Source organism: Cydia splendana, chromosome 11 (genome assembly GCF_910591565.1).
Source record: "Cydia splendana chromosome 11, ilCydSple1.2, whole genome shotgun sequence".
NCBI classification, from domain to species: Eukaryota; Metazoa; Arthropoda; class Insecta; order Lepidoptera; family Tortricidae; genus Cydia; species Cydia splendana.
Window position 1 is genome coordinate 13217852 of NC_085970.1, and position 25202 is coordinate 13243053.

A 25202-nucleotide genomic window follows, 5' to 3' on the forward strand; every position below is an offset into this window, starting at 1 on the left:
GGCTTGCAATAAAATGATAAATGCGATATAATAAAACTAAACGTACCGTAGACGAATTCGGGTCCCAACAACACATCGCCACACTCGATCAGCTGTTGCAGCAGTGTTAATCGGTTCTGATAACCGAAATCCGTCGTGAGCAATCCAAGCATTGTGTCACATTATAAACATCACAGCACAAAACAAAACACACGAACGTCCACACAACACCGGATCAATCGATACACTGAGGAACCATTTTGAATTTAAAACATGTTCCGTTTTTGGCGCGAAACAGCGGCAGATGCGTACGCGCGTGCGACCGTCTTCCGAAAGCTATTACGACGGACAGGTGGTGACATGGGGTTCTTTCTCGCCCCGTATGCCGGTCGCGCGACTAGTCGGCCGACTAATCGCCGGATCGACCGAGCGCAAAGTGCATGTTGCAGTCACGTAGTCAGTTTAGGAGGGTGCGTATCGAACCAATTGTATTCTAGTTCATTCTTTGAGAGCTTTAGTTAAACGTCTTTTGTAAAATTTTATTAAAACGTTATGCTTTGATGGAGTTTATTAGCCTTAAATGTAATTTAAGTTCTAAAGGCGGCCTTAATAGAGCTAAAGCTAAAGACAAATCGTTCTAATGATACAATTTTAGAGCCAAACTCCTCTCCCAGTCCTAAACATTCTCGCATCTTCAAAACAAATCTTGTTAGCGAATATGGTAATACTAATAACTCATGATAGCATAGTTAGCACTTCATAACACCGTAGTGAGTATCTAAGATGTAAATCTCCGTATTACAGTGTGGGGGTGGGCGCACGAGAGGGTTGACTATTATTACCGGACCAGACGGGGGGTTGAATCGCTTGATAATGCACGCATCAACGTGTATGCATTGCATCGATTTCGGCTGTCAGCAAAGTCCGAACGTTTCCAAAAGCCAAATAGTTTTACTATCCGTTGATTAATCATTAAAATATCATCTGTAGCGACATATTTCACTCGTGCACTGTTTACAGTATTTGTTGTTGTGGGTTGTGGGGCACGTGGGTACAGTCGCGCGAGAAAGCGGACGTCGCGACGCGCCGGCGGACGCGAGTGTACTGGTCGTGCGTAGCGTCCGCCGTTCAACGCGTAAGCACCGCTAGCATAGCGTGGACGGGTCTAATTAGAAAATTTAGAAATAATCTTATTAGATTCTTTGGTTAATATGACTACGTTAAAGATGCTAAGTTTCTAACTATTTTTGACTATTATTTAGTTGTAGAGTTTTTGTTTCAAAATATACAAACAGAATTTCAGCTCATCGAAGCTTACAATCGAACAAATACATATATATTTTAATATCGAGGCTAATTACAGATGTATTACGCAATATCCAGTAGGTAGTCACAGTAGCTTACACAATAGGTACACGAAGAGGTAATAGTTGCAATAGAGGGTTTTTATTGTTGTGTCATACATAAACGTATAACTAAACTACTTATAACTTCTGTGACCGAGATTAAGTATCTAATTTTATTTATTATTTTCAATCAAGAATTTATAAAGCTAAGTACCTAAAGTCATCAATTTCTAAGAATAACAACTTTTATTTATCTTCGAATGCCTTATTCCAAATTACTATTCATGTAAATTAAATGCCCTAGTAGCTTGCATTCAATTAAACAAACATGTTTCCTTACATAAATATATATTATTATTCGAATATTTATTATTCGTTATTATTTATATTTAATATTTGTACCGGTTTCAGCTGGGATACGCTTTCACCTGCTTGAGACTCGAAAAAATTAGAAAAATGTGACATGTACCGAGGTCGTTAACCTTTATTGTTTTTGTTTGGCTACAGAAGAGACTTGATGACCGGTCTGGCCTAGTGGGTAGTGACCCAGCCTGTGAAGCCAATGGCCCTGGGTTCGAATCCCGGTAAGGGCATTTATTTGTGACGAGCACAGATATTTTTCCTGAGTCATGGATGTTTTCTATGTATTTAAGTAGGTAAATTGTATATTATATTTATTTTTTTGTACTTTTTTTATTTGTTTGAGTACCCACAACACAAGCTTTCTTGAGCTTACCGTGGGACTTAGTCAACTTGTGTAAGAATGTCCTTATAATATTTATTTACATATTTAGAAGAAACCTTTTTCTGAAATGTGTTTGACCCGTCTCGTCTATTCCATACTTACTTACCGTTATCGTATTAATCAAGCATATAAGTTTTAATCAGAAACAACCAGTAGTCGAGCACTGGTATCGAACAGGCTCGAATTCCACGAAGCCCGAGCTAGAGATCTATTTCCGAGCCTCGTTACAAATAAGCCAATATTTGCTCGAGCCATTCACTCGAGCACACGGCCACTCAGTATAAATGTACATTTGAATTAACTATTTTTAGGATGGGGACTATAGTCACATGAAAATAGATTATTGCTGGATTTAAGCATCAACTCCTAGAAAAACAATAAGTTCGCTATGAATAGAACAAAATGTCTACTCAATATATGTACAGTCAAAGACTTTAATTTCCGACCCATTTTGCACCTTGTCATGACAATTGACAATAGAATGAGATCTCTAGCGACTTTCATTAACACTGTGACAAGGTACGCTCCTTAAAAATGGAAGATTTGGTTTTTAATAATTATGTAATTCTTTCAAACCTTACTCGAATTAGGATGGCATTTTGTGGGCCCTAAAATTCCTAAACCCTAACTTGTACGTAAGCGAAATTGTTTTACTTGTTATTAAAACGATTGTCTGCATAACCGATACAGCCTCAAATATACATATTCGTACATTCAATGTGGCAAAATACAGCTAAAAGTTTTATTCCTAAGCAGAATAAGCGGGAAGCGAGGCGGTGCGCGTAGAGGAAAAACTTTTGCAGGATGTCCCATAAACAAACTATGTATACTACAAAGAAACTAGATTATGCAGCTTTATAGATAACTATAATACAATTCCGACATTCATTGCGCATTCATTTTAAAGTAATTACATTACATATAATTACAGAATTATACATATTTGGTGAAATATAATTTGCACCGTTTCGACATACAAGTTGTTCGAGAGATCAATGCAAATTTTATTTCGTCAATCATACTAAAGTGTACTAAATAGTCTAAATACCAGGTAAAAGAACAGGAAACAGGAAATAAATTTTAGTTCACGATAAATGTATCATGCTGTAAATTAGGTATGGCAAATGTTACTCAATTTAATTGTTTATGTAAATGAAATAAAATAAAATAAATGCTGTTACTAGTAATCATAAACTATTTACAAGAAATCCGCTTTATTACTTTAACGATGGCTATCTTACACATGCTCTTTGGCTATTAACCATAAACAATGGATGCCTGTTTATGATCAATAATACGAGAGCTGGGAAATAATAAATGACAGAAGGCGACAAAATGTCGGAACCAAACCATATTTTCCTTAGGAACCACGGTAATTATTGACTATTTATTACATAACCTAAGCAGCAAAGTTCTAAATTAACTTTCTAAGGCTTCGCGTGTAAACGTACAGGCATCTTTCTAACCCAAAAATAAATCCAGAGGTTTATTTACCAATTGGTTTAAAAAAAAGGATCGTATTAAATTGTAGCAAATTTGAAATACGGGAAAGCTAACAGGATGTAAAACTGAAGGGAAAAGTTGTACCTATTTACGTCGTACTTAATAAACGCATTGATTTTTTCTTTTCAGTTATCTAATTAGTCTTTAGAATAATGTAGTAAATCTAATAAGAAACAGGTATCTCCAACAATCTAATAAAAATGAATATAGAAAGCCATGATGCAGAAACTGCTTGCACCTGACATATTAATTATAAAGTAGTCTATCCAACTCTGCAGGTTACCTGTTAGGTACCTCAATAACTACCATTTTTTTCTACTCCGCTTATAATATGTACCCTGTATTGTTTATTTTTTTAAGATTCATTTCCATTTATTGCGCAAGTAATAACGATAATATATTATTTTTTATTTGCATAACTTCTCTCTTATTAATTGCGCCGCGTATTTATTAAAGTGAATCACAAGTAACATCAGTAACTGTAATTGTTTGGGAAGTGTAAACGATCATGTTATTACCGTACTAGCGGGGCTGCCGTAACCTTGCCACAGACTGTAATCCAATCAAGTACGTGATTCTGAAGCTGGAACGTTTTAATTAACAAAGTATGTAGTAAAGTTCTGGCTGATAGTACCTAGTTGGGGTAAGTACGGGAGTAAATAAGCCGGTAAAGAGGATATTTTCAAGTCGCGATGCGAACGCCCCGCCTAGTTAGGAACCAATTACAAGTTTACGCTGTATAATGTGGATGCATAGACTAGGAATCCTCTAGACGGAGTTTAGAGCAACTATTTCATGAAACCGATGATGCCAAAAATACGGGGGTGCGAGGTGAGCGAGGTCCCGTGCCGTGATTGGTCCGTTCAAAGACACGGACGTCACACAAAGACACTTTCGACTCGAAAATGGAGTAAAACTACCGTATTTGTGGCAGAGGGGGTAGAGGCTACTATGCTCAGTCTGGAGGATGTCTTGTCTGTGTGTGGATGCTTCCAGGAGGCGTATTCTGACTGTAATAACAGGTGATGAATTTGATCTGGATTAGTTACGGACATGATCTGTCAGTGAGAAAAGTGATGTCTCTGGTTAAAGAAGTGTCACTTTTTGATAGATCATATCCATAACAAATCTAAATTAAATTCATAACCTGTTATTACAATCAGAATACGCCTCCAGGACATCTTTTCAGTGTGGTATGGAATACCGGTAGGTGCAATATCACTTTATAATATCATTGTTTTCTAAAATACGACATGATTAACATTATAAAGATAAACAATACACTGAGAGAAAAATCATCACCAGGCTCCAATTTCACCAGGGTGACAGGTGCGACAATTGTAAAACATCAATGTTGCTGACGTCACAGGCATCCATGGGCTACGGTTACCGCTTACCATCGGGCGGGCCGTATTCCTGTTTGCCACCATCATTGTTTTATTAAAAAAAACTTTATTATATCGGAAAAAAACAGATATTTCTCTTGCTAAGTTTATGACAATTGTCACAAGAAACACTACAATTGTCACGAAATTCCGACATATAACTCATTACCTGTCAAGAATTACCTACAATTCTTCTAAATCTTGACAATTGTCAGAAACTTCACAAAAGAAATATCTGTTTTTTTCCGATATTATAAAGTTTTTTTTTAATAAAACAATGATGGTGGCAAACAGGAATACGACCCGCCCGATGGTAAGTGGTAACCGTAGCCCATGGATGCCTGTGACGTCAGCAACAGTGATTTTACAATTGTCGCACCTGTCACCCTGGTGAAATTGGGGCCAGGAATTAATAAACAGTTCTGTACTGGGGGAAAAAATGAAGTTTTAGTAGTAATCATGGAAGTTTCACTATTTCTGTAAAATTTATTTATTTCTACAAACAGCTCAGTAATACTAAATCTAATTTCAGCAAACAGACTTTAGTAAATGGAGCATTAAACAAAGTTCAGTATTTGTTACAATCCATTTTTATTACTACTAAAATTCTCCGATTTTTACTAGTAAAGTTTGTGATTTTTGGAAAAAAGCATCTGTGATTTCAAGTTATGATTTTGGTAAATGTCTCACTTACATAGTTTTGTAATATCTAAAAAACGAGTTCGCGGGAATAACATTACCCCATTTAAAATAACAATTCAGTTGTTACTATAGCGACATTACAAAGTTTACTGGTATTTAGTAGATAGACTTGTTGTGTTTATGTTCATTGTTGTACCAATCACTAAACGAGTTTTGTAATACCAACACAGCTACTTGCTACGTTCATTTGGTTAGAGTTAGTATTGTGTCGGATGTCGGGCGGGCGTGTCTCGTGTCTTCTTTGTTTAAAACATACTTAAGTTAAATAATAAATTTAGGATATATTGTGGGCCATGGACATATTAACCCGCGACCTACTGTGTAGTTGGTGTCTACAGGAATATATTGTTCTGCAACTTCGAGCTAGCTGTTGTTATTCTAGTGATAATGACATCATAGGTAAATCTAAACTGTTTGCAATTCCAACCTCCCTAGCACAGGTGCGCCGCGAGAGCATGTTGCGCGCGTAATAAATACTAGTCTCTTTCTGACTGTATGAATAAGAAAGGAATGGGTAGAATATCTCGACAGGCTTTTATAGTGCCTCTTTAGTACAGAGATATACTACCAAACGCTTTTTTATTCATACAGACAGAAATAGAGACGGATAGCTACCACGCGCGCGACATGCTCTCGCGGCGCCCGTTTGCTAGGGGCGGAGGAATTGCAAACAGTTTAGTTTTTGCCTGTGACGTCATTATCTCTAGAATAACAACAGCTATCTTGGAATCGCAGTACAGTTTAGTAAAACCTATGACGTCATCGTCTCCGATATTGCTAAAGCACCTCTCGGAATAACAAAACCAAATTTCTGAAATTACTCTAGCATACTTCAAATTACAAATATAGAAGTTGTATTTCCTACTAAATGGAAATTGCAAAAGTCAATTTGTTCCTATTAGTTGACTCTCCTTGTCCCCGGATTAAGTTTTATTTTTGTAATTCTAAGTGTGTTTTTGTTAGTTTTTTTTCTCAGTGTACCTTGATACCTTGAATTTTTCAGTTTACAACCCGGTTCTTTACAAGGTATAAGTATATAAGCGCTTGCGTGCAAAGGATTAGTGACATATATTATATAACAACGAACACTAACTATGAGTAAACTTTACCTTTTTTTTACTTACTCGTAATCAATTAAATACGAAGGTTACACATCGACCATATTTCAAAACTAGATTGGCAATCAAATATGCACGACCAAGAGGCAGATTACTATCGATTTTCATTTTTCGCGGTAGGCTCTTTGCAGAAATATGAAGCAAGCAGAGTAAGTATAACTTCGAAAACAAATGAGAACGTGTCGTTAATGACCAACGCAGTCGTAAACACTGATTACGAGTGTTGCTTAGGAGCTATAAAACCTTATCAAAACAAGTGACTACACCGACACTATCGCCATACGAGAGACTGAAATAATGTGGAACAAACTTATAATTTTATACTTAGCGGTGTTTACGGTGTAAACTAGTTTTAATGTGCAACCAGTGCAACCAATAAGCAAATAGTTAAAACACAAATAATAGTCATAATTTTCAATATGATCTCTCAAAGGTACGAGTGATTGCTGGTTCGCTTGCGTTTGCAAAAGCATGTAGCTGATTTGCATTTATAGCCACCTGACGGAGTTTGCGTTGCGGATATCTTATATTATACCCTGGATTATTTATAAGGTTTTGTTTTGGTCATTTAGTAAATTCATGGGTCTTAGGTAATGTTTGTATTTTACATGAACTTAGATTAAATGCCGTCGTAACCACCGCACCGGTGTAAAAAGTTACAAACTTCGTATAAAAAAGGTCTGAAAACTTTACTTTTCTCCTAGGGTTTCTGTACCCATATAGTGTAAATTTCATTCGATAGCATGACGTGACGTACGCGTTTGCGTTAAGTGTCATTTTGTATGGGATTTTGAATTTCCAAAACGTCCCGCTTGGCACGCTGTTCAAAATCCCATACAAAAATACTTACATATTAGACAACACAAACGCGAACGCTCGTCACGCATTCGAATGAAATTTGAACTAGTGGTTCTGAATTACCTCTGTATACGCGAATTCATGTAACTACCTACATACCTTTATAAAATAATGATATTCAGTACTTGGAAATGTTAGTCTGATTCAAAGTTGAGACAAAATTAGTCTATTGTCTACTCGGAAACTTAGAACTTTGTCAATAGGGTTATACCTAATATTAATAGCTGACTTGTTACCAAACATGTCAGTGATAAGACTAATAAGCATTGTAAGTAATTTCCATTGTGAAGAAATACAGGAAACTGCGACATTTGACACGCTAATAACTGATAAAAAATATTTACTGAAACTATTAACAGTGTTAAGAAACATTTTGATAATTTATCGGTGTTAGGCAATCAATTCCTCCACTAGAAACTAAATGACAGTGCATTATTGTCGAGGTAAGGAATGCTCACATTGCAGGCTTGAGTAAAATGAGTAATGAGTATTAAGTTTAAACGGACGACCTTGAAAGTCTATGCAATGCACTTCACCTCCTGGGGTACGCTTGACAACTAATCCCAAGAATTGGCGTAGGCACTAGTTTTTACTAAAGCGACTGCCATCTGACCTTCCAACCCAGAGGGTAAACTAGGCCTTATTGGGATTAGTCCGGTTTCCTCACGATGTTTTCCTTCACCCAAAAGCGATTGGTAAATATTAAATGATATTTCGTACATAAGTTCCGAAAAAAAGTCGCACGCTCTTACCGCTAGTCCACCAGCGCTCTCGCTTTCACTTTAAATCAATTCCTAATCGTTGAAATTAAAAATCAAGCGAAGATCCATATAAAACCAACGTCTCTATCAAAGAGGGGTCCGACTAGTCAGCGTGGCAACGCAAATCGCCACCCCAATATACATAACCCTGCAAAATTAAACGGGCAGCCTTTACTAGCGCCACGCTTAAGCACTACTGAATATCTAATTCACCGCACTGTCACCGGCCATTAGGGTTGTGCCATTCCCCAGAAAATTCGCGAACTGTGACTTTAGGAGTTACCCATGTCGTTTTAGGGAGTTTTTTTTATTTTTTGAAAAGTTTAGTGGCGTTATTAATAAATGCGCTTCAAGTCTCAATTAGTTATTAATAGTTTGTTAATCTGTCATTTAGTATTTAAAAATTTTAAGAATAAGGCGGTACATGTTTATACCGTGGTAATATTCAATGTAGGTCATCTCACTCATCTTAAAACATATTTGCAATTTTTACATAATAAGGAGTGGTCCGGAAAAAAAGTAGCAGCACATTATGTGGATTTTTCATTTTATTTTGTAATAATTTGTAAGCAGTTCATTTCTATAGTGATCTGTAGATACTATTCTTTACAATAAGGTAAATACACTCGTATTTAATATAAGAGGGTGAATTAGAGTTTTCGCGTCTTATGTTACATCTCTCATGACACTTTTTGAACAGTGTCTTTTGAAGGAGAAGAAATCAGAAATAAAAATTAACTTTTTGTCTATGTTTTTATCTTATTCAATGTTCGGGCATATCCCAGTGCCCATCACTAACATCATTCCAAAAAGTGTGTGTTTAAACTGAACATAAGACCTTTCTCCGATTCATCCGCCTTGTTGTTGCAACCTTGTCAAATAATATAGCACGCTGCGACCATAGAGGGTGGAGGTGCGGAGTTTTGTTTTTATTCGGCCGGTTAGACGCTCCCCTCAATGGCTTAATGTGTAACACGTTTACGGGACTTTAAATTGTTTGTTTATTATGACCGATGGAGATCAATAATGTTAGTTACTTTTGTGAATATCGCTTTGGGTAATAGTGTAGTTTTTCTCCTGATTTGTTGGTTTAAAAACATTATTTGAGATCAAATCCTAATTTAAGTATGTCTGACCTAGATTTTTTTAGGTTCTGACCGACGTTTCGAAAATCAAGCAATAAAATGTAGCAAAACTTAAAACTAAATAAATATCAAAGCTTGCTAAAATAAACGAGGCTTCTTCAGCAACTAATTTATAAAATACCTAATAAGCTTCCTTTCAGTAAACAGTTAACTAATTTATGAAATAATAAGCTCAACCCAGAGACAGTTTTGTTTAGTTTTTCAATTTATGTTTGACTTAATAGAATTATGACACTTTTTAAAATCAAATCGTGGTTTGGCAGAAGCCGGCGCGCACCCTCGCAAGGGGTGCAAGGTCAACAGAGACCCCAATATTGAAACAGTTTATTGCATGCCCCCGAGCGGTGGCGTGAGAAAGAACTGACTACAGAATAGCTGATCGATAATCGATTTGGCACTTATTTTAGCTACGTGACAAATTTCACCTGGCATTGACAAGTAGTCATACATTTCTGGGATGATAGGAACTATTGAAGAATATTATAAGATGACTTATTGTTTAAAAATAGTCAGTTGATGAATTTGACATATTTTTATCATCATGGGAACGTCTACGGAAGTACGGAGGCGTATTGCATGCGATGCCACGCGATATGTAGCTCTCGCTTTATAGTCTCAGTTTGTATGCCAATTTGCATGGTCTTAATTAAAAAGATAATCGAAGAAACATGATTTTACCGTATTTTTATTATTTAATTACCTATTACATTTCTAATGAGCAAAGCTTTCAACAAATAACTACAAACATTTTAATGACAGCTACTCGATATAGAAGAACTGTCATAGGGACCACCATTCGACGCGAGAGGTATAATTCGACAAAAAAATTGTAGAAAATTATTGAGGGCACCACTTGCTATGTCACCGTCACATTTTTGACGTTAAATGCTTATAATAAACATGGCAACAATTCAGTATGGATTTCTTTAGTTCCATTTTATTTAATTTCTATACTATTTTATGTCGCACTATATTAGCGCATCCGTTAAAAAATAATAGCGCTCTAGCAGTAAGCTAAAATACAATCTCTAGATATATCATATACAAGTTGATTTTCACCTAAACAATGCAAAATTCGTTAACGAGAATTTTGGGTGCGATTTTTGGCCTCAATTTTTGGAAGGAAATAAACAGCAAAGCCTTTATTAATTGATACATGTCAAAATTGAACATGGCGGAGTCATACAAGTGGACAATTTATGTTATAATTCAGTGCTACAGTACTGCACCTAATACAATTATTATACTTCATGACTGTCCTGAGTATCCTGACCTACTTCTCCTCCTTATTCCCTTAGGACCTGTGTAATATGGCGATTAGCCAGTTTTAGTGTTTAGCAGTAACGCTTTGGTTTACTGCGACATAAACGCGTATTGCTTGTGTCAGCGCAACCTAACGTGTATATATAGGCAGGCATTTAGAGAATATACGTTCTTATACTATCACACATAAGGTGTTTGACTTCTACTCCCTGCTACCGCTCGAAGCCATAAACAACAAGTACTATATCTTGTTATTTGATGGCGACCCAGACCAGCGAACCAACGAACTAATACTCAAGAAAGAAGAAAGAATCTACCAAGACTAACAAAAGAAGTGAAGAACAAACGCATTCAAGACCAACCCAGAAAACCAATCACACTTTCAACGCAAGAATTCACGCAGTCAGAACCAACCAGCATTAAGAACCAAGAAAAAAGAAGAACCACCCAACATCAAAAAACGGAAACCAAGTTAAGAAGAGAAATCAAGAAGAGCGAAGATCGAAGAGCGTTGTCCAGGGTTTCCCGGCTCGCAAACCAAGAGGTGTCCAGGGTTATCCCGGCCCACCATAATCATCGGAAGCAGAGCCAGCCAGCCATATGAAGCGTCAAGCGAGTGCCACGTGGAGGTGCCAGCTCGCCAGGCCGCGTGAACAGCTGCCAAGAATGCCGGTCGCGAACTCGCACCGGACCGGACGAAGACGAAGCCGAGGACGGCCAGCCACGCAGCAATAGGATGTAAATCCTACGTGTAATCTAGTATTTTATTTAATTTTCTCTAAAAGCCAGCATTTTTTTTCCAATTCAGTAGCAGTCATATTTAAATCATTCATAATTATTAAAGGTTGTCGCTAAACTCAATTTCGTTTCGAGCATAAATAATTTTCATAAGAAGTCATAATATAATATAAAAATTAAAAGTGTCGAATAGTGCCCTCAATTATGTATGTTGCAATTTGCAGCGCGTGCCACACGTTGTGCGCACGTCGACAGAAAACTTAAGGCGCGGTGTGTAGTAAAATGCGCTTTTTTGTCACCATATTTACTGACTTTTACAAGGATTTCATGCATTATTTTCTAGTATGTATTACTTCAGTCCTTGAACTACGTTATTGCTTGTCAGAAACACGACGGCTCATTATTTTCTCGATAGAATCTTAAGTTGAAAACATGCCTAACACTGTCTTCATTTCCTTATGTTAGAAGTACTACGACGAAAATGTGTATGAAACTTACTTCAGTCGATAGCTTTTAAGTAAATCTTCATTATTGCTTGTCCTTTTATCGATACGTTAATTTTTTCATTCATCATTTTATGAATTCAACATTTTGCCTACTAAATTACACCCTACGCGGCAATACCTTGCGCCCATTCCTCACGCCAGTACGCCCGTGACCACTGTCAGCGTCGGACCTGTGCTAGGTTAGCGGACGTTTCATAAAATGGGTAATCACAGTATAAATATGCAAATATGTTATGCACACAATGTTTTTCAACATACTTACGAAGAAAAGCAAAATAATTCTTAAATACGGTGACATTTCAGACATTCGTCCGTCATATTGTCATTTTATAACAAGTTGAGCAGCAAAGGCACACACCCATCTAACCTATCCGGAATTCAGTCACGATTGATAAATTATTGTGTACACATATTTTAAAAGGCTATTAAATTAATCAATTAATTGAATAATTTTTAAACATAGATATACAAGATTCAAACATGTGGGAGTGTTTAGTGTATGGTGGTAACCATTTCAACACTTTTAGTTTCCGAGATACCTACATGCGTTTTTGTGGAAGTGGTCCCAAAATGGCTATAATGGTTTTGTGTTTAATTGGATTAGGTACCTATTTACATCCTAAGGAAAATAAGTGTAAGTATAATTGATCACTCAAAACTTTTATCGTAATAAAAAAATGCGAGAGTGTCATGGGACAATCGGTTGAAACTTTGAAACGAAGTTAAGAAAGAGTCGTGACGGAAACTCGTGACGGAAAACTCTTATACTTTTTTTCGCCTAGCCTCCATCCGCCAAGTCCGTACCGTGCGATATGGAACTTTGTTCCAGAATATGCTTTATAGCCATTTTTTTATACAGTTGTTTTTATACCACACTGGTGGCAAGCAATCATACGACCCGCATTTACCCTAGCCTATGGACGCCTGCAACTACAGGGATGAGGCACATTATGCCAAATGTTGATTGATTTTGTGATATAGTCCTAATATATAAAATAAGGCTAATAAAGGAATACAAGACAAGTAACATTTCTGTTTTGTTGAAAATATAATTTATTTGTAGCTCAAGAAAATTTTAAAAATTAGCGGACATAATTCGTGTAGTTTTGAAAATTGGTATAGTTAGTTACCTTTTGATGTCCAGATACTCCAGATACCTTTTGAAGCTCGAGGACTTACTTGCCCGAAATTGACTGCTAAAGTTAAGGGGCCCACTGATTAACAGTCCGCCGGACGGTATCGGCCTGTCAGTTAGAACAAATTTTTGACAGTTCCGAACAACTGACAGGCCGATACCGTCCGGCGGACTGTTAATCAGTGGGCCCCTTTAGACCAAGTCTGCAACGATTTTGATAGCATAGGCAGTGCAAGTGTTATTGATAATTTCATAGAAGTTTGACCTTTAAAATAACACTTGCACTTGCACATTGCAGACTTTTCTTGGTCTAACTCTATTTCATTTTTAAGGTCTATTAGTAAGTACTAGTTTTTGTCTCACAATAATTTGGCATCATTTGATTAGATTCTCAGTTTGTCGCGGTATACACTCATATATTGTTTATAATTAATAATTATTTACACTCACCGTCTTACCTACCATTTTTAATTTTATTAAGTACTCATCAAAATACGAATTTGCTAATAAATCTTATTCAATATTAATTGCCGGAAAAAATCCCGGAACTGACAATTCAGAATACCGATGTCGTCAGAATAAGGACGTAGACGTGCTGCGCGGGAATGGTGCGGTGCGCCGCGCGGGGCGCCCGCCTGCCCGTTCTACCACGCGTCTGCTTCACCCCCTTGAAAACGTAAAACTCGAGTATAAGAGCGCCTTAAGTAGGCCGCGAGACTTTGCCGCGAGTTAGAATATTTTAATAAGCGATGAATGAAATTTGATACATCGCATAACGATTAAGTAATAAACAACTCAATTCAATAAAATTATTTAATTGTTTTTGAGTAATGATTAATACTTTAGCTACGTGTCGGACTGATCACCTGATATACAGCGAAAGTTTGATTTATTACATTTTTTTTTTTTAATTTTGGAAGTTAAATAAAAGTGTTTATTTTATAAAAAACCTTACAGTACGGTACAAGTTTGAGAAGTTTTAAGGAGTTTAATAGGCACATTCGTACAATGTGACCTTATAGCTAGAGCACTAGTCCTTCGTACTTGATCATAGTGTGATATACAGTATCCTCCGTGAAAGTTGTAGGAGACTTTTAAGTCTTAATGTATTTGTGTCTCTAGGTACAGGCAGAGCCGTACAGCCTGGCCTGATATGCCGCTATTATTGTGATTTGGGATGACCATGCCCTCGGGTAGCCAATCCCACGTGTAGTTATGAAGTTCGGGTACGCACGGGAGCGTAGCCCATGATGTATTGATTATAGGGTGACCATGCCCTGGGTAACCATTCCCATTAATTATGTTAGGAGCTTAGGACTCCGTCTTAATACGGCATTAGTTATTTTTATTACGAGATTTATAGGGTACCGTAACTATAAACAGCGAGAGTGAATATTTTAAAGTTGAATACCAAATGTTTTTAAATGTTTTAAAGTTGAATAGTAAATGTTTTAAAGATGAAGAGTAGGTAAATGTTTTTAAAGAACGAGATTTATATTTTATGAGAAAAGGAAGTAAATTAATATTTTAACGTTTGAGAGATGATAACATTTTAAGTGAAGATAATATTTTCTTATTAAAAGATAACGATATTTTTTTTTTACAAGGACTACGACATTAATACGACACATAAAATCAAGCTATATAAAGATTGTTTGCATTACCTATATATTTTATTATTATTTTTTTTATTGATTTCAGAAAAAATTGTAAACAAGTAACATGCGTTTAAATTTTTTCTTTTGCCACCCCGGCGGTGAGAGGAACTTTCGGGGGAGGTGTAATATGGCGATTAGCCAGTTTTAGTGTTTAGCAGTAACGCTTTGGTTTACTGCGACATAAACGCGTATTGCTTGTGTCAGCGCAACCTAACGTGTATATATAGGCAGGCATTTAGAGAATATACGTTCTTATACTATCACACATAAGGTGTTTGACTTCTACTCCCTGCTACCGCTCGAAGCCATAAACAACAAGTACTATATCTTGTTATTTGACCTGAAGTTAGGCTCTCTACTCTCAGTAATTAATATTTGATTGGTCTTCGCTCTCAAATAGTCGCTGTTCTTCGTATGAATACGTGTAGGTATTCCTTAACCTACAGTAAAAGCATTGATTAAGTTAAAAATTTCGAAATGGGGGTCATAAGATTAGAAGCGTAAAATATATCTGCAAATATGTAAATTGTCGGTACTTTTTGGGCCAAAACCTTTGTCAAGTGACAATTGTCGATTTAGTGAACTAGATGCCCGCTTGTTGCTTGTCAATAAATACGCGGTTTACTGTTTCCTAATATACCTAAGCAATAAACTATACCGTAAAAACTAGTACATCGGGTTAAAAACTAAAATAAAGCGATTGGAAAATTAGAGACAGCGGCGCGCAACCTTCGGCTCCGGTAATAAATCACTCCAACATCAGTAAACAAGATCCGGCCCGGTTCCCGATGGACTTTTCTCATTACAATATAGCTCGGATATTTATAAGTTTAGGTGCCGATGCCATCTTGTTTGCTATTCTGTTTATAAACATTGTTAATAAGTTCAAAAGTTAATCGATTCTATTAAATATAAGTTAGAAGTTAGCGGACATTTGAGTCGATCTAAGTTGAAAAAATTACATATTAACAATTTCACATGCAGATTTCGGTACTGTGTCTTATTATTAAATTATTCGATTTATTTAAATAAAAACAGTAAAAGTGTTTCGTCTAGGTCGTTTTAATTAGAGAAACTAAAGAGCGACAAAGTGCCGTAATCATGGCTTGAAAATTTTAAATTCCCTCAGTCAAAGGTCTTTTATGCCAGCGTTTAAAGTTACTAAAGCCGCGTCAAAAAACAGCTAAAAGCGTCGTGGCGACAAACTTCAGCAGAGCCAAAAAAACTACGACTGTAACCGCCTTTAGCTTTTCAGTCGCTATTATATCATCCGATATTATCACGCCATGGTTTCTAAAACTGAACGGCGTTGTCGCATGTTACGCTACCCATTTAAAAATAATGGAGTGACAAGGACAAGCAAAAATGGATCGTCTCGGTCAGTCGACTTTTCTTGATCAAACGCGACACGAAACCGGAAAACTATACCTCAGAGAGTTCCATTTGCAATATGAATACGGTTGGAAGGATATTTTCAGAAGACAACATAATAATTTTGTGTTGAAATCAAAACCTTAACTCGCGTATTTAAGATTAAAGTTCAAGTTACAGCAAACATTTTAGAGAGATCGCAAAAGTCGTCCCCAAGATTTTCATTTCCTGATCGACATAACCGTCGCTTGTTAATGGATTTTCATAATTTTCTTTACCGCGTTTTGAAACAATAAAGTCTTGTTTCGCTTGATGGTGGTTGGGACGTTTCTGGTGCGCGGTGGAGGTTGATAGGAGTCCTTGTGGGGGCGAGTCTTCTTTCATATCGGGGCTTAGGGAGAGTACTTGGAGAAGTGCATGCATATGGGATTGCTGCGCAGCGCGAGGAATCTGTGCACAATTTTACGAACCGCTTGTTGAGACGTTATGAGAAAATTTCATGTGTATTTTTATGCAATACGTACTTGTTGAAGCGAATGCTTGAGAAGAAAATCTCTGATGCTATCCGATTTCTTATTACCTTTTCGTTTTTTAGCAAATAGATGTTTAATAACAATACTTATAACTTAACCTTCTGAGCCAATGAGCCAAAGTGATTTCTCCTTCAACACAAATCAAATCTCAAGAAGCTCCGCATAAGAGTTGCGGGCGAGCAATCGTGCGAATGTTCGCGCGAACACTCGCTGCGGGAGCGGGCCGGGCGGTGTGCGCGCTGCATACTAATGTGGACCACCCCTACTACGAACCCAAGTTTAAGTGGGAATCGGAGCATTATTTTTACACCCTTATGTTAAATGATCATCATTTCGAGAATTCCGATGACCAATAATCAGTTTGATATTAGGCAGAGTTGCGTATCGTGTAATACGAATAAGAAAGTTTTATTTCATTTCTTGTGGTAAGTATAGTAGGTCCGATAGTAAGATAAATGTAAGTACTCTTACTAAATAAAATATCGGCTCATCCCTCGCGAGTTAAATCGGCTATTTATTCCTGTACGATTGAGTGGAATAACAATGTGCTCAATGAGCATTTGAAAAAATAAACATAAATAAAAGTAAAAAATAAATGTGACGAAAAACAATTCAAACATCCTACATATTGAACATGTAAAAGTATTTAATCTACATACATTTCGATGTTCAATAACAAGATAAATGCATTTCACACACAACAATTTCCAAACGGATCAGTACATTGCATGGCTCCATAATCGTGAACCGACAGTTGGCCACCCCTCCCCCCGACACACAAGATGAAGGTGCGCGTTTTATCACCGCCGGTGGTACCTATAAAAGTAAAACATCGATGTTGATGACACACAAGGGACAGTGATTATTATTGGAATCATATTGGTTTATGGGTCCCGCTTCCATCTTTAAGAGCAGGAACCTAAGTACTATATAGGTACTATGGTTCTATAAATCTATGAACGTGAAAGTATGTATATTTAATGTATTAAAATAAATCAGTATATCACACAAGAACGGCGATCAGGCAAACCACGAATTATTAATTTCCTATTAATTAGCTAATAAATAGCCTGTAGGTATTCAATTATACTATATGGGACAAACCTATGTTATATGACATATGAAAACATTGACATACCTATGATTCGTCGAAATTTACTAGACAGCTAATTTTTTTTTTGCATTTTCGGAGTGGGCCTCATAGTAAAAGTTGACCTACATATTCACCATAACATAACAAAATCACTCTGTATATTCCTAATAGTAGGTATATTTCTTTAATTACACAAACGGGTCTATCGCGATGTAATTTCATTGTTTTTACCATAAATTCCGACCTTCAAAACAATGAAATTATATCGCGGTAGACCCGTTTGTGTAATTAAAGAAATATACCTACCTACTATTAGAAATATATAGAGTGATGCAACTCAGCTGAAACGTCGGAATTTAAGGTAATATAAACAATGAAATTATATCGCGGTAGACCCGTTTGTGAAATTAAATATGTGTACAAAACACGAGAGTTTAAAGTGTTATTTAGGTATACTCGTATTTCTTATAATAAAAGTAATAGTGCATGTTGTAATAATTATAGGTCGCGATTGCGACCCGCCCCCAGTGCCCCTCACTCCTAGCAACTCACAAGGAAACGATCTCCCCCGCGTCCCCTTTCCTTTGTCCGGGCTCCACGAAAAATGCGCAATAACCACTCATTATAGCCATTGTGGATCAGAATCTCTTTAATTAGTGACTTTCAGACGCTAATGATGTAACAAGGTATTACGAGGTTTTAGGTGATACTCTAGATTAAGGGTCCGATAAAATAAAATCCTGTCTTTAGAAATCTGGCTTTCAGTTTCAACTTTAACCTTTTAACCATCGCGATTATATATACCTAAGTGACTAAGTGACGCCGCTCCTATACTATAGCGGTGCTATGCGAAGTAAGCGCCCGCCGCATTAAGGTACCTTTTCCCGTGGAACGTCACATATCTATTTTAACATTACGCATTGTATACTTGTCTATCACAAGGTTAATCCTTGACCAGGCCAAGCTTAAAAAACATAAAAACACTAAGTAAAGGCATATACTTTAAAATTTCTTATTTTCCTCATTTTGACACCACAACGGTATTTCAGCGATAATAATCCTCGTTCCCAGTGGACATTGGATCTCGAAGGTTTCCGGTAAACAATCTCGTTACTGCGCAGAAAGTACGTAAATAAACACAGAAACACACCTACGCGAAACGTGACAAGGCTTTTATCTAAACGTGGGACCCTAGCACGCAATAATCTAAATCGGTGCACCGAGCATCAATACTACAGCAGTTGTAGTGCTATCGGTTGTAAACTACCATCTCAAAATAGAGGCTCGTAGTACGTAGTACGGGGGTTGGCATGGGGTGGGCGCCACCCCGCCGTGGTAAGTATGCGGGTCGATAGGTGGCGCTACGCGATTAAATTGGCATATTGAGATACGATTCAGTCGTGACGCGAACGGAACACTATTTCCGTATTACTAGCGCGGGATCTACGGTATTGTTCGATGAATTTGTTCGACTGAAAAAATCGCGGGTGCAGTTTAGTCACGTGAGAATATCGGCTAGACTTTGGATACTTCACCGGAACTGCCTCGTTACTGAATCGCGAGGTTTCCGAGCACCTCTTTGCAACTTTGCGAAGATTTCTGGCGATAATTTAGTGCACTCTTGCATATAAATTGAATAAATAATGGGTAGAGCCGGTGTAGCTTTATTTGACATTCATAAGCGCATTGTAATATGCCTACTTGAATAATAAACTATCTTTATCATTAATGACTATTTCTACGACTAGCGCGTATAACGAACAAGTTACTTAACGTTTTTATGTTTTGAATATTACTTAATAAATTAACGTGCCAAGTTTGAAATAGCTCGCATTAGCTGAATCAACAAACTGTCGGTAACATAACCACACATTCGAGTAAAAGCCCATAAAAGCACTGCCATGCCTGTTTAAAAGAGAGTATTAAAAAAAGACAAATGAAACGGTATTAAAATGATGAGATAGCCCGTCGATTCTGTTTTTAGATAGCGGACGGATAGATGCTTCAATTTCCCGTCGTCTCGCAGTTGGCAATCGCAGCAAAAAGGAAGGAATCGTGTCAGTAGAAATCCCACTTTTCTGTAACTTTTTAGTTCTCCGCGGGCCTCGCCAACTATTTGGGTTCCGGATACCGAGTTCAACACTTTTCGTTTATTGGAATATTGAAACTTTTTATAACAGTTTTCATTCATTCACATGATTCCTACGTTGTATATATGTACCTGCCTACACTGAGAAAAAAAAACCAATAAAACAAATTGAAATTGCATTAACGTTTAATGATTTTAAACAGTTTTATAAGAGCCTATCGAACAAAGCACTAAATTTTACCGTTCGTACGTTACGTACGTACGTACATTTGTTTATATTGTATGTATATAGCAGTTAATCTTAATGAAATCACTTTAATGTGTGCTCGATATATCATATTTTTTTCAGCGTATATGTAAATAGGGTCAAAGTGCATAAACACGATTTTTTGTTACCTATATGATAATAAATTATTTGCAGCCATATTCTAAAATAGTGCGGATTTATTACATAATATTTTGATATTTTAGATGATGAAAAAAAAAAACAGATGGTAAAAAATAATAAAAAAGAAATTTCCTCGTACGTACGGTTCTTATTTACCAAAGCAGCAATAACAATATTATAGGTTATTGTAAGAATGTATCGCATATCAATATTATTTATGAAGATTTCATATAGATATGGATGAAGCATCTAGCCTTCTATTACCATTACTTCAAACCCTTTCTATTCAGGAAAGCCAATATAAACAAGAACTTCATATTCTTAATAACTACGAGTAATTGCAGATTATATTGACACTGGTCTGTTCGGCATGCGATGAGAACAGAGGGCCTACCGCGAACCACGTTCTACGTGTTGCCTCTCCGTCGCACTTGTAAATTCGTACGTAAGTGTGACAGGGAGGTAACATGTCGAACGTAGTCTGGCCTACTCTCAGCCTTCAAAGGAAAGTTGGGGCGGGTGGGAACTGGAAAATACCCAGGGGACAGTGGCGTAACACCGGTACTGTGGATTTTACGACCCGGATATAAACTTAAGGTTCTGTTATACATTAATTAAGGTGACCCTGTTCAAACAATACATATAAATAGACAATTTGCAAGTTTAATTTCAAAATAATGGGGTTCACTCGGTTTACATTTATTTTATGAGCTAATTAATCAGTTTCAATTTGTAGATCTCCTGAGGACTACTCTTTAAAATCATGATTTTATATGGATCTAATTTTTTTTTCTTTACATCATTGTAACAACAAATGAACATACATACATTCGTCGATGGAAAGCAATAATGCTGTATCTCGCACTTCAATTGTATTGCGGGTTACAGCATTATTGCTTTCCTGTGACGATATATACATACCCACATAAATACCGGTCATAATCATAACATAACCCTCCTTTTGCTTTGCCGTAGTCGGGTACAAATTAGATGGAATCTACCACTGGTACTGTAAAACTTTCACCTTTTTGTTTTAGTATACAGGGCAAATTTTTGTGGAAACAAACTAAGTTTCAAATGCGAAACGCCGTGTAAAGAGGTTAATTATAATTTTCAACTAAGATAAGAAGATATACTATACATAATACACATCGTCAAAAGACGTCTCGTCTAGACAGCATCAGTAGCAAGTATAATGGAGACGCGCTTTGTTGTAATAATTTACTTACTTACTCTTCATATTGCACTTTAACCATTTCCACAGACTTTCAAGTAATAATAGCACATAAAGTAACTACTATACAGCGTTCAATTTACTTTAATAAAACGATAACAAACCCCGAAATGTTATATCTACTAACTTTTAAGAGTTGACACGAAATTAAAAAGTTCAAAGATAAAGGCAAATTTGTTATTTAATAAAAGTACCACTTAGCGGCACGAGAATTAACAGGGTACGGCCACGGTGCGAGCGAGAGCGAGTAAATAATTTATGTAGATTATGTCCTCGGGGTGAAGTGGAGAGTAAATCCAACCCATGTATTTGAAACAAACTGCTCTCCAAACTTGGCCGTGACGTAATAGGAATTAGTAAGGGAAGAGTCAATATGGCCGCTTTGATTAGATTGCCTAAGAGTATTTACTCAATTTCGGATAATTCATTACTTTCATTAGCATTTCAAAATGACAAAACCTTTAATCATTTAGAATTTAGAAAGAACATTTTACTTCACAAAAATATTTGTATAAATCCATTTTGTATTTATTTTAATTCAAATTCGCAACTTGGTTAATGTAGACAGAGCGGTGTGTTAATATCCGACGTTTTATACACCGTGTTTTTATTGAATTCCGTTAACTTCGGGGTATAGTTAAGTACGTTTATAAGAACTAAATGGCATAGTTAATTTTCAAAAAAAAAATTTTTTTTTGTTTTCTTTTTTGTTTTTTTTTTTGTTTAAAAAGTAATTAAATGTAGCATATAGCGTTGTTGTAACACGGGCATTACATTTAACTCAACCAAACAATTGAAATCTGTGACATATCAATGTCTTTTCGTACATCAATCGACCGAGATTGTACTTAAGTTTAGTAGCAAATGTATGAACTCATTCTAAACACTAATCAATATGTAAGCCGGCCCTAAGGCAAGTGTACACGCTTGTAGAGGCCTTATAGGAAAAAAATAAATTATGGATTATCTCCGAAATGGACTTAATTAGAACATCGGTGTCTTTGAGAAAGTTACTTGATTTAAGCTCAGGAATGCACCCTTGAAATTAACGGAAATCAAAAAAAACACGGTGTATATTTGACCAGTAAAATGCGGGTTTTAAAAATGCGGAAAGTGGACAATGAAACATTAATTGGACACTACAGTGTACGCCTGTGGGTATAATTTTATTGTTTGGTTATTTCTATTGTGTCCCATTCTGTCCCGGGACATTTTTAGGAAAAAACGAGCAAGTTTTTAACCTTTGACAGTAGTCTCACAAATATCCATGTATCCACCTAGTACCTACTCACTAGGACTGTGCACAAAAAGTCATGCGACTTGCAAGGCTGCGTTAGGCTGCAAATATTAGTATATTGCTATAAGACGGGGAAATAAGATGTTACCGGCCAAATGTCGTTAGAAATGAGAGGCTTCAAGCAACCCATGTTCCAACTGAAAATATGTATAGTGTTTTTTTTTATATGCAACAGTAATAATGTTGCATTAATCCATCACAGTCGTCATCTCTAGTTAAATTACAGTAACGGGTTTACGCATTCTATGGTCGCAAACGACATGGTAATATTTCTGCGCTATAGTTTGTGAAAAACGTGTGCGTTCATGGAAAACTAAATTAATTCTATGCGATTGTTTCCTTTATGTGCCTTTGTGTGATTATTTATTATTATTTCTTTTCATTCTTGGAGATCTGTTTTTGTAATGTTTTAATATGTATGTATCTTTCGTGGCATCACCGAACGGTCCCTACGGGCAAAGAGAATAGATAGAATAGAGGGGTCCTGTCATAGTAAATTTTGTAGTCACAGTTAGAGATGGGTAGTGAGTAAATACTCACGGGTAAATACCGAGTAAATACTCAGTATTTACTCAATATACCCGTATTTACTCGTTTATACCCAAATTGGTGGGTATAAACTATTTAGAGTGCTGAAAGGGGCATATAAATTTGAAATATAGGTGTATTATGGAAGCCGCTACTGGATTAAGTACTCAAAATTGTAAGAAATGTATTTTTTAGAGGGGCACTCCATACATGTAACTAATTGTCACGAAAAAAAAACATCAGAAACCACCAACGTGTTGCACATCATTAAATTGGTCTTTAAAAATAACTGGAATGTTTCTAAGAACATTTTTGGATAAAATTAATATTTTTGGAAAAAAACCGTTTCGAAAGGCCAAAATAATGTTTATCTCTCTATAACTTTAGAACCAAAGTTCAGAAAAAATATGAAAACATTTCGGGAGATAAGCCGTATAATAGAGTACAAAAAACAATATTTTGAACATCATCGGCTGAGCCATTTTTGAGTTTTCTTTAAAAAACCCTTAATAAAAGGTCGTAAGCGCCGCGTAAACACGCACTTTTGCGCGACATGCGGTTATCTAGAACATCGATAGAATTGAAGTACCATATTTTTAAAGTAAATACCTTCTTATTTTAAACAAAATTGTTAACTATGCATTATCACAATTTGCCTCTCACTAATAATTACCATTTTTTCCTAAATTAAGCGTCCTATATGCTTTTTATTTTATAGATATTATTAATACACGTTAGCACTCTTCAATAAAAGACAATTTTGTTCTTAAATCTCACTTTTTGAATATTTTATAAGCAATCGTTTTTACCCACCTAAATGAGTGAATACGGGTATTTATCGGGTGCTTTGAGTAAATACCGAGTAAATACTCAGTATTTACTCACCCCTACCCATCTCTAGTCACAGTAAATTTACTGCCATCTATCGATACACGACTAAAACTTAAAATGAAAACGTATAATTAAATTTAACAAAAAATGTATATATATGGATAAATGATTTTATTATTTTTGTATCATTTTGACCCATGTTCATTCACTGATATCTACGTGTTAAAATTGTTAAATATGAAACGGTGTCGTCACGCCATCTAGCCGAGCATAGGCTAAAGGTGTGTGCGCCATCTATCCCAGAATGACTTTTTCTTGATTTCCGAGGCACGTTTTTTCCTTAGACTTTATTCATCTTATACGAAGTTACATATGTCTTTGCTACGGGTGACCAGCGCTGGTTTCATAGCATTATGCTGAGTTGGGTCCATTTCGTGATACACACACTAAATGTTTTCTCCGTTTTTTGCTATCGGTACATGTTCGCTCATGTTTGTAAATGTCACGTATAAATGTCTCTTATTTCTTAAAAAAATAATTAAGAGACTGTCGCTAACAGTGGGTCAGCTCGGCTCAACAGCCAATGTCGCGAGCCAAACAAAAAGTTCCCTCGACACTTTCAATTCGTCAGGACGATTAATAACGCCTAACAACTCTGCCCTCCGATCCATAGCCTCAACAGCTTTTGTTACTTGATTTCGATTAATTAATAGCTATAATAAATATAAAATACCTTCTCTCTTTTTTGGGATTTTTTTTTTAAAGACAGTTAATCTAATTAAAAAATACACCGTACCTCACTAAACTACCACACAATTATTTTATGATTTGCACACAATCAGTTAACTGTTGTCCACGGGAATGACAATATTTTTTTAATCTATGTTTAACCGCCATACGAAATCGTAGTTGACTAGACCAAGGCATCTCTTCTTCTTGATCGGGACACTCTTGACAGAGCGGTCGTCGTGGAGACTAAGGCATAGATAAATACTA

The 25202-nt window shown here is 36.3% G+C and overlaps 1 protein-coding gene and 1 long non-coding RNA gene across 5 annotated transcripts in view; one reads left to right on the forward strand and one right to left on the reverse strand.

The window, feature by feature from the left end:
• The window catches only part of LOC134794976 (uncharacterized), a 746430-nt gene that overhangs the window by 210090 nt on the left and 511138 nt on the right, over window positions 1-25202 (forward strand). The window lies entirely within an intron of this gene.
• Window positions 1-25202, reverse strand: part of LOC134794884 (AF4/FMR2 family member lilli) — a 321915-nt gene that overhangs the window by 20883 nt on the left and 275830 nt on the right. The window contains exon 1 of one of the 4 annotated variants that reach the window (XM_063766716.1): window positions 47-674. The exons of the other annotated variants lie outside the window; for them this stretch is intronic. Coding sequence (XP_063622786.1) covers window positions 47-152 — 106 coding nt within the window. The 5' untranslated portion in view covers window positions 153-674. Of the gene's footprint in view, window positions 1-46; window positions 675-25202 lie in introns of those variants that run through there. 4 annotated transcript variants of the gene reach the window in all.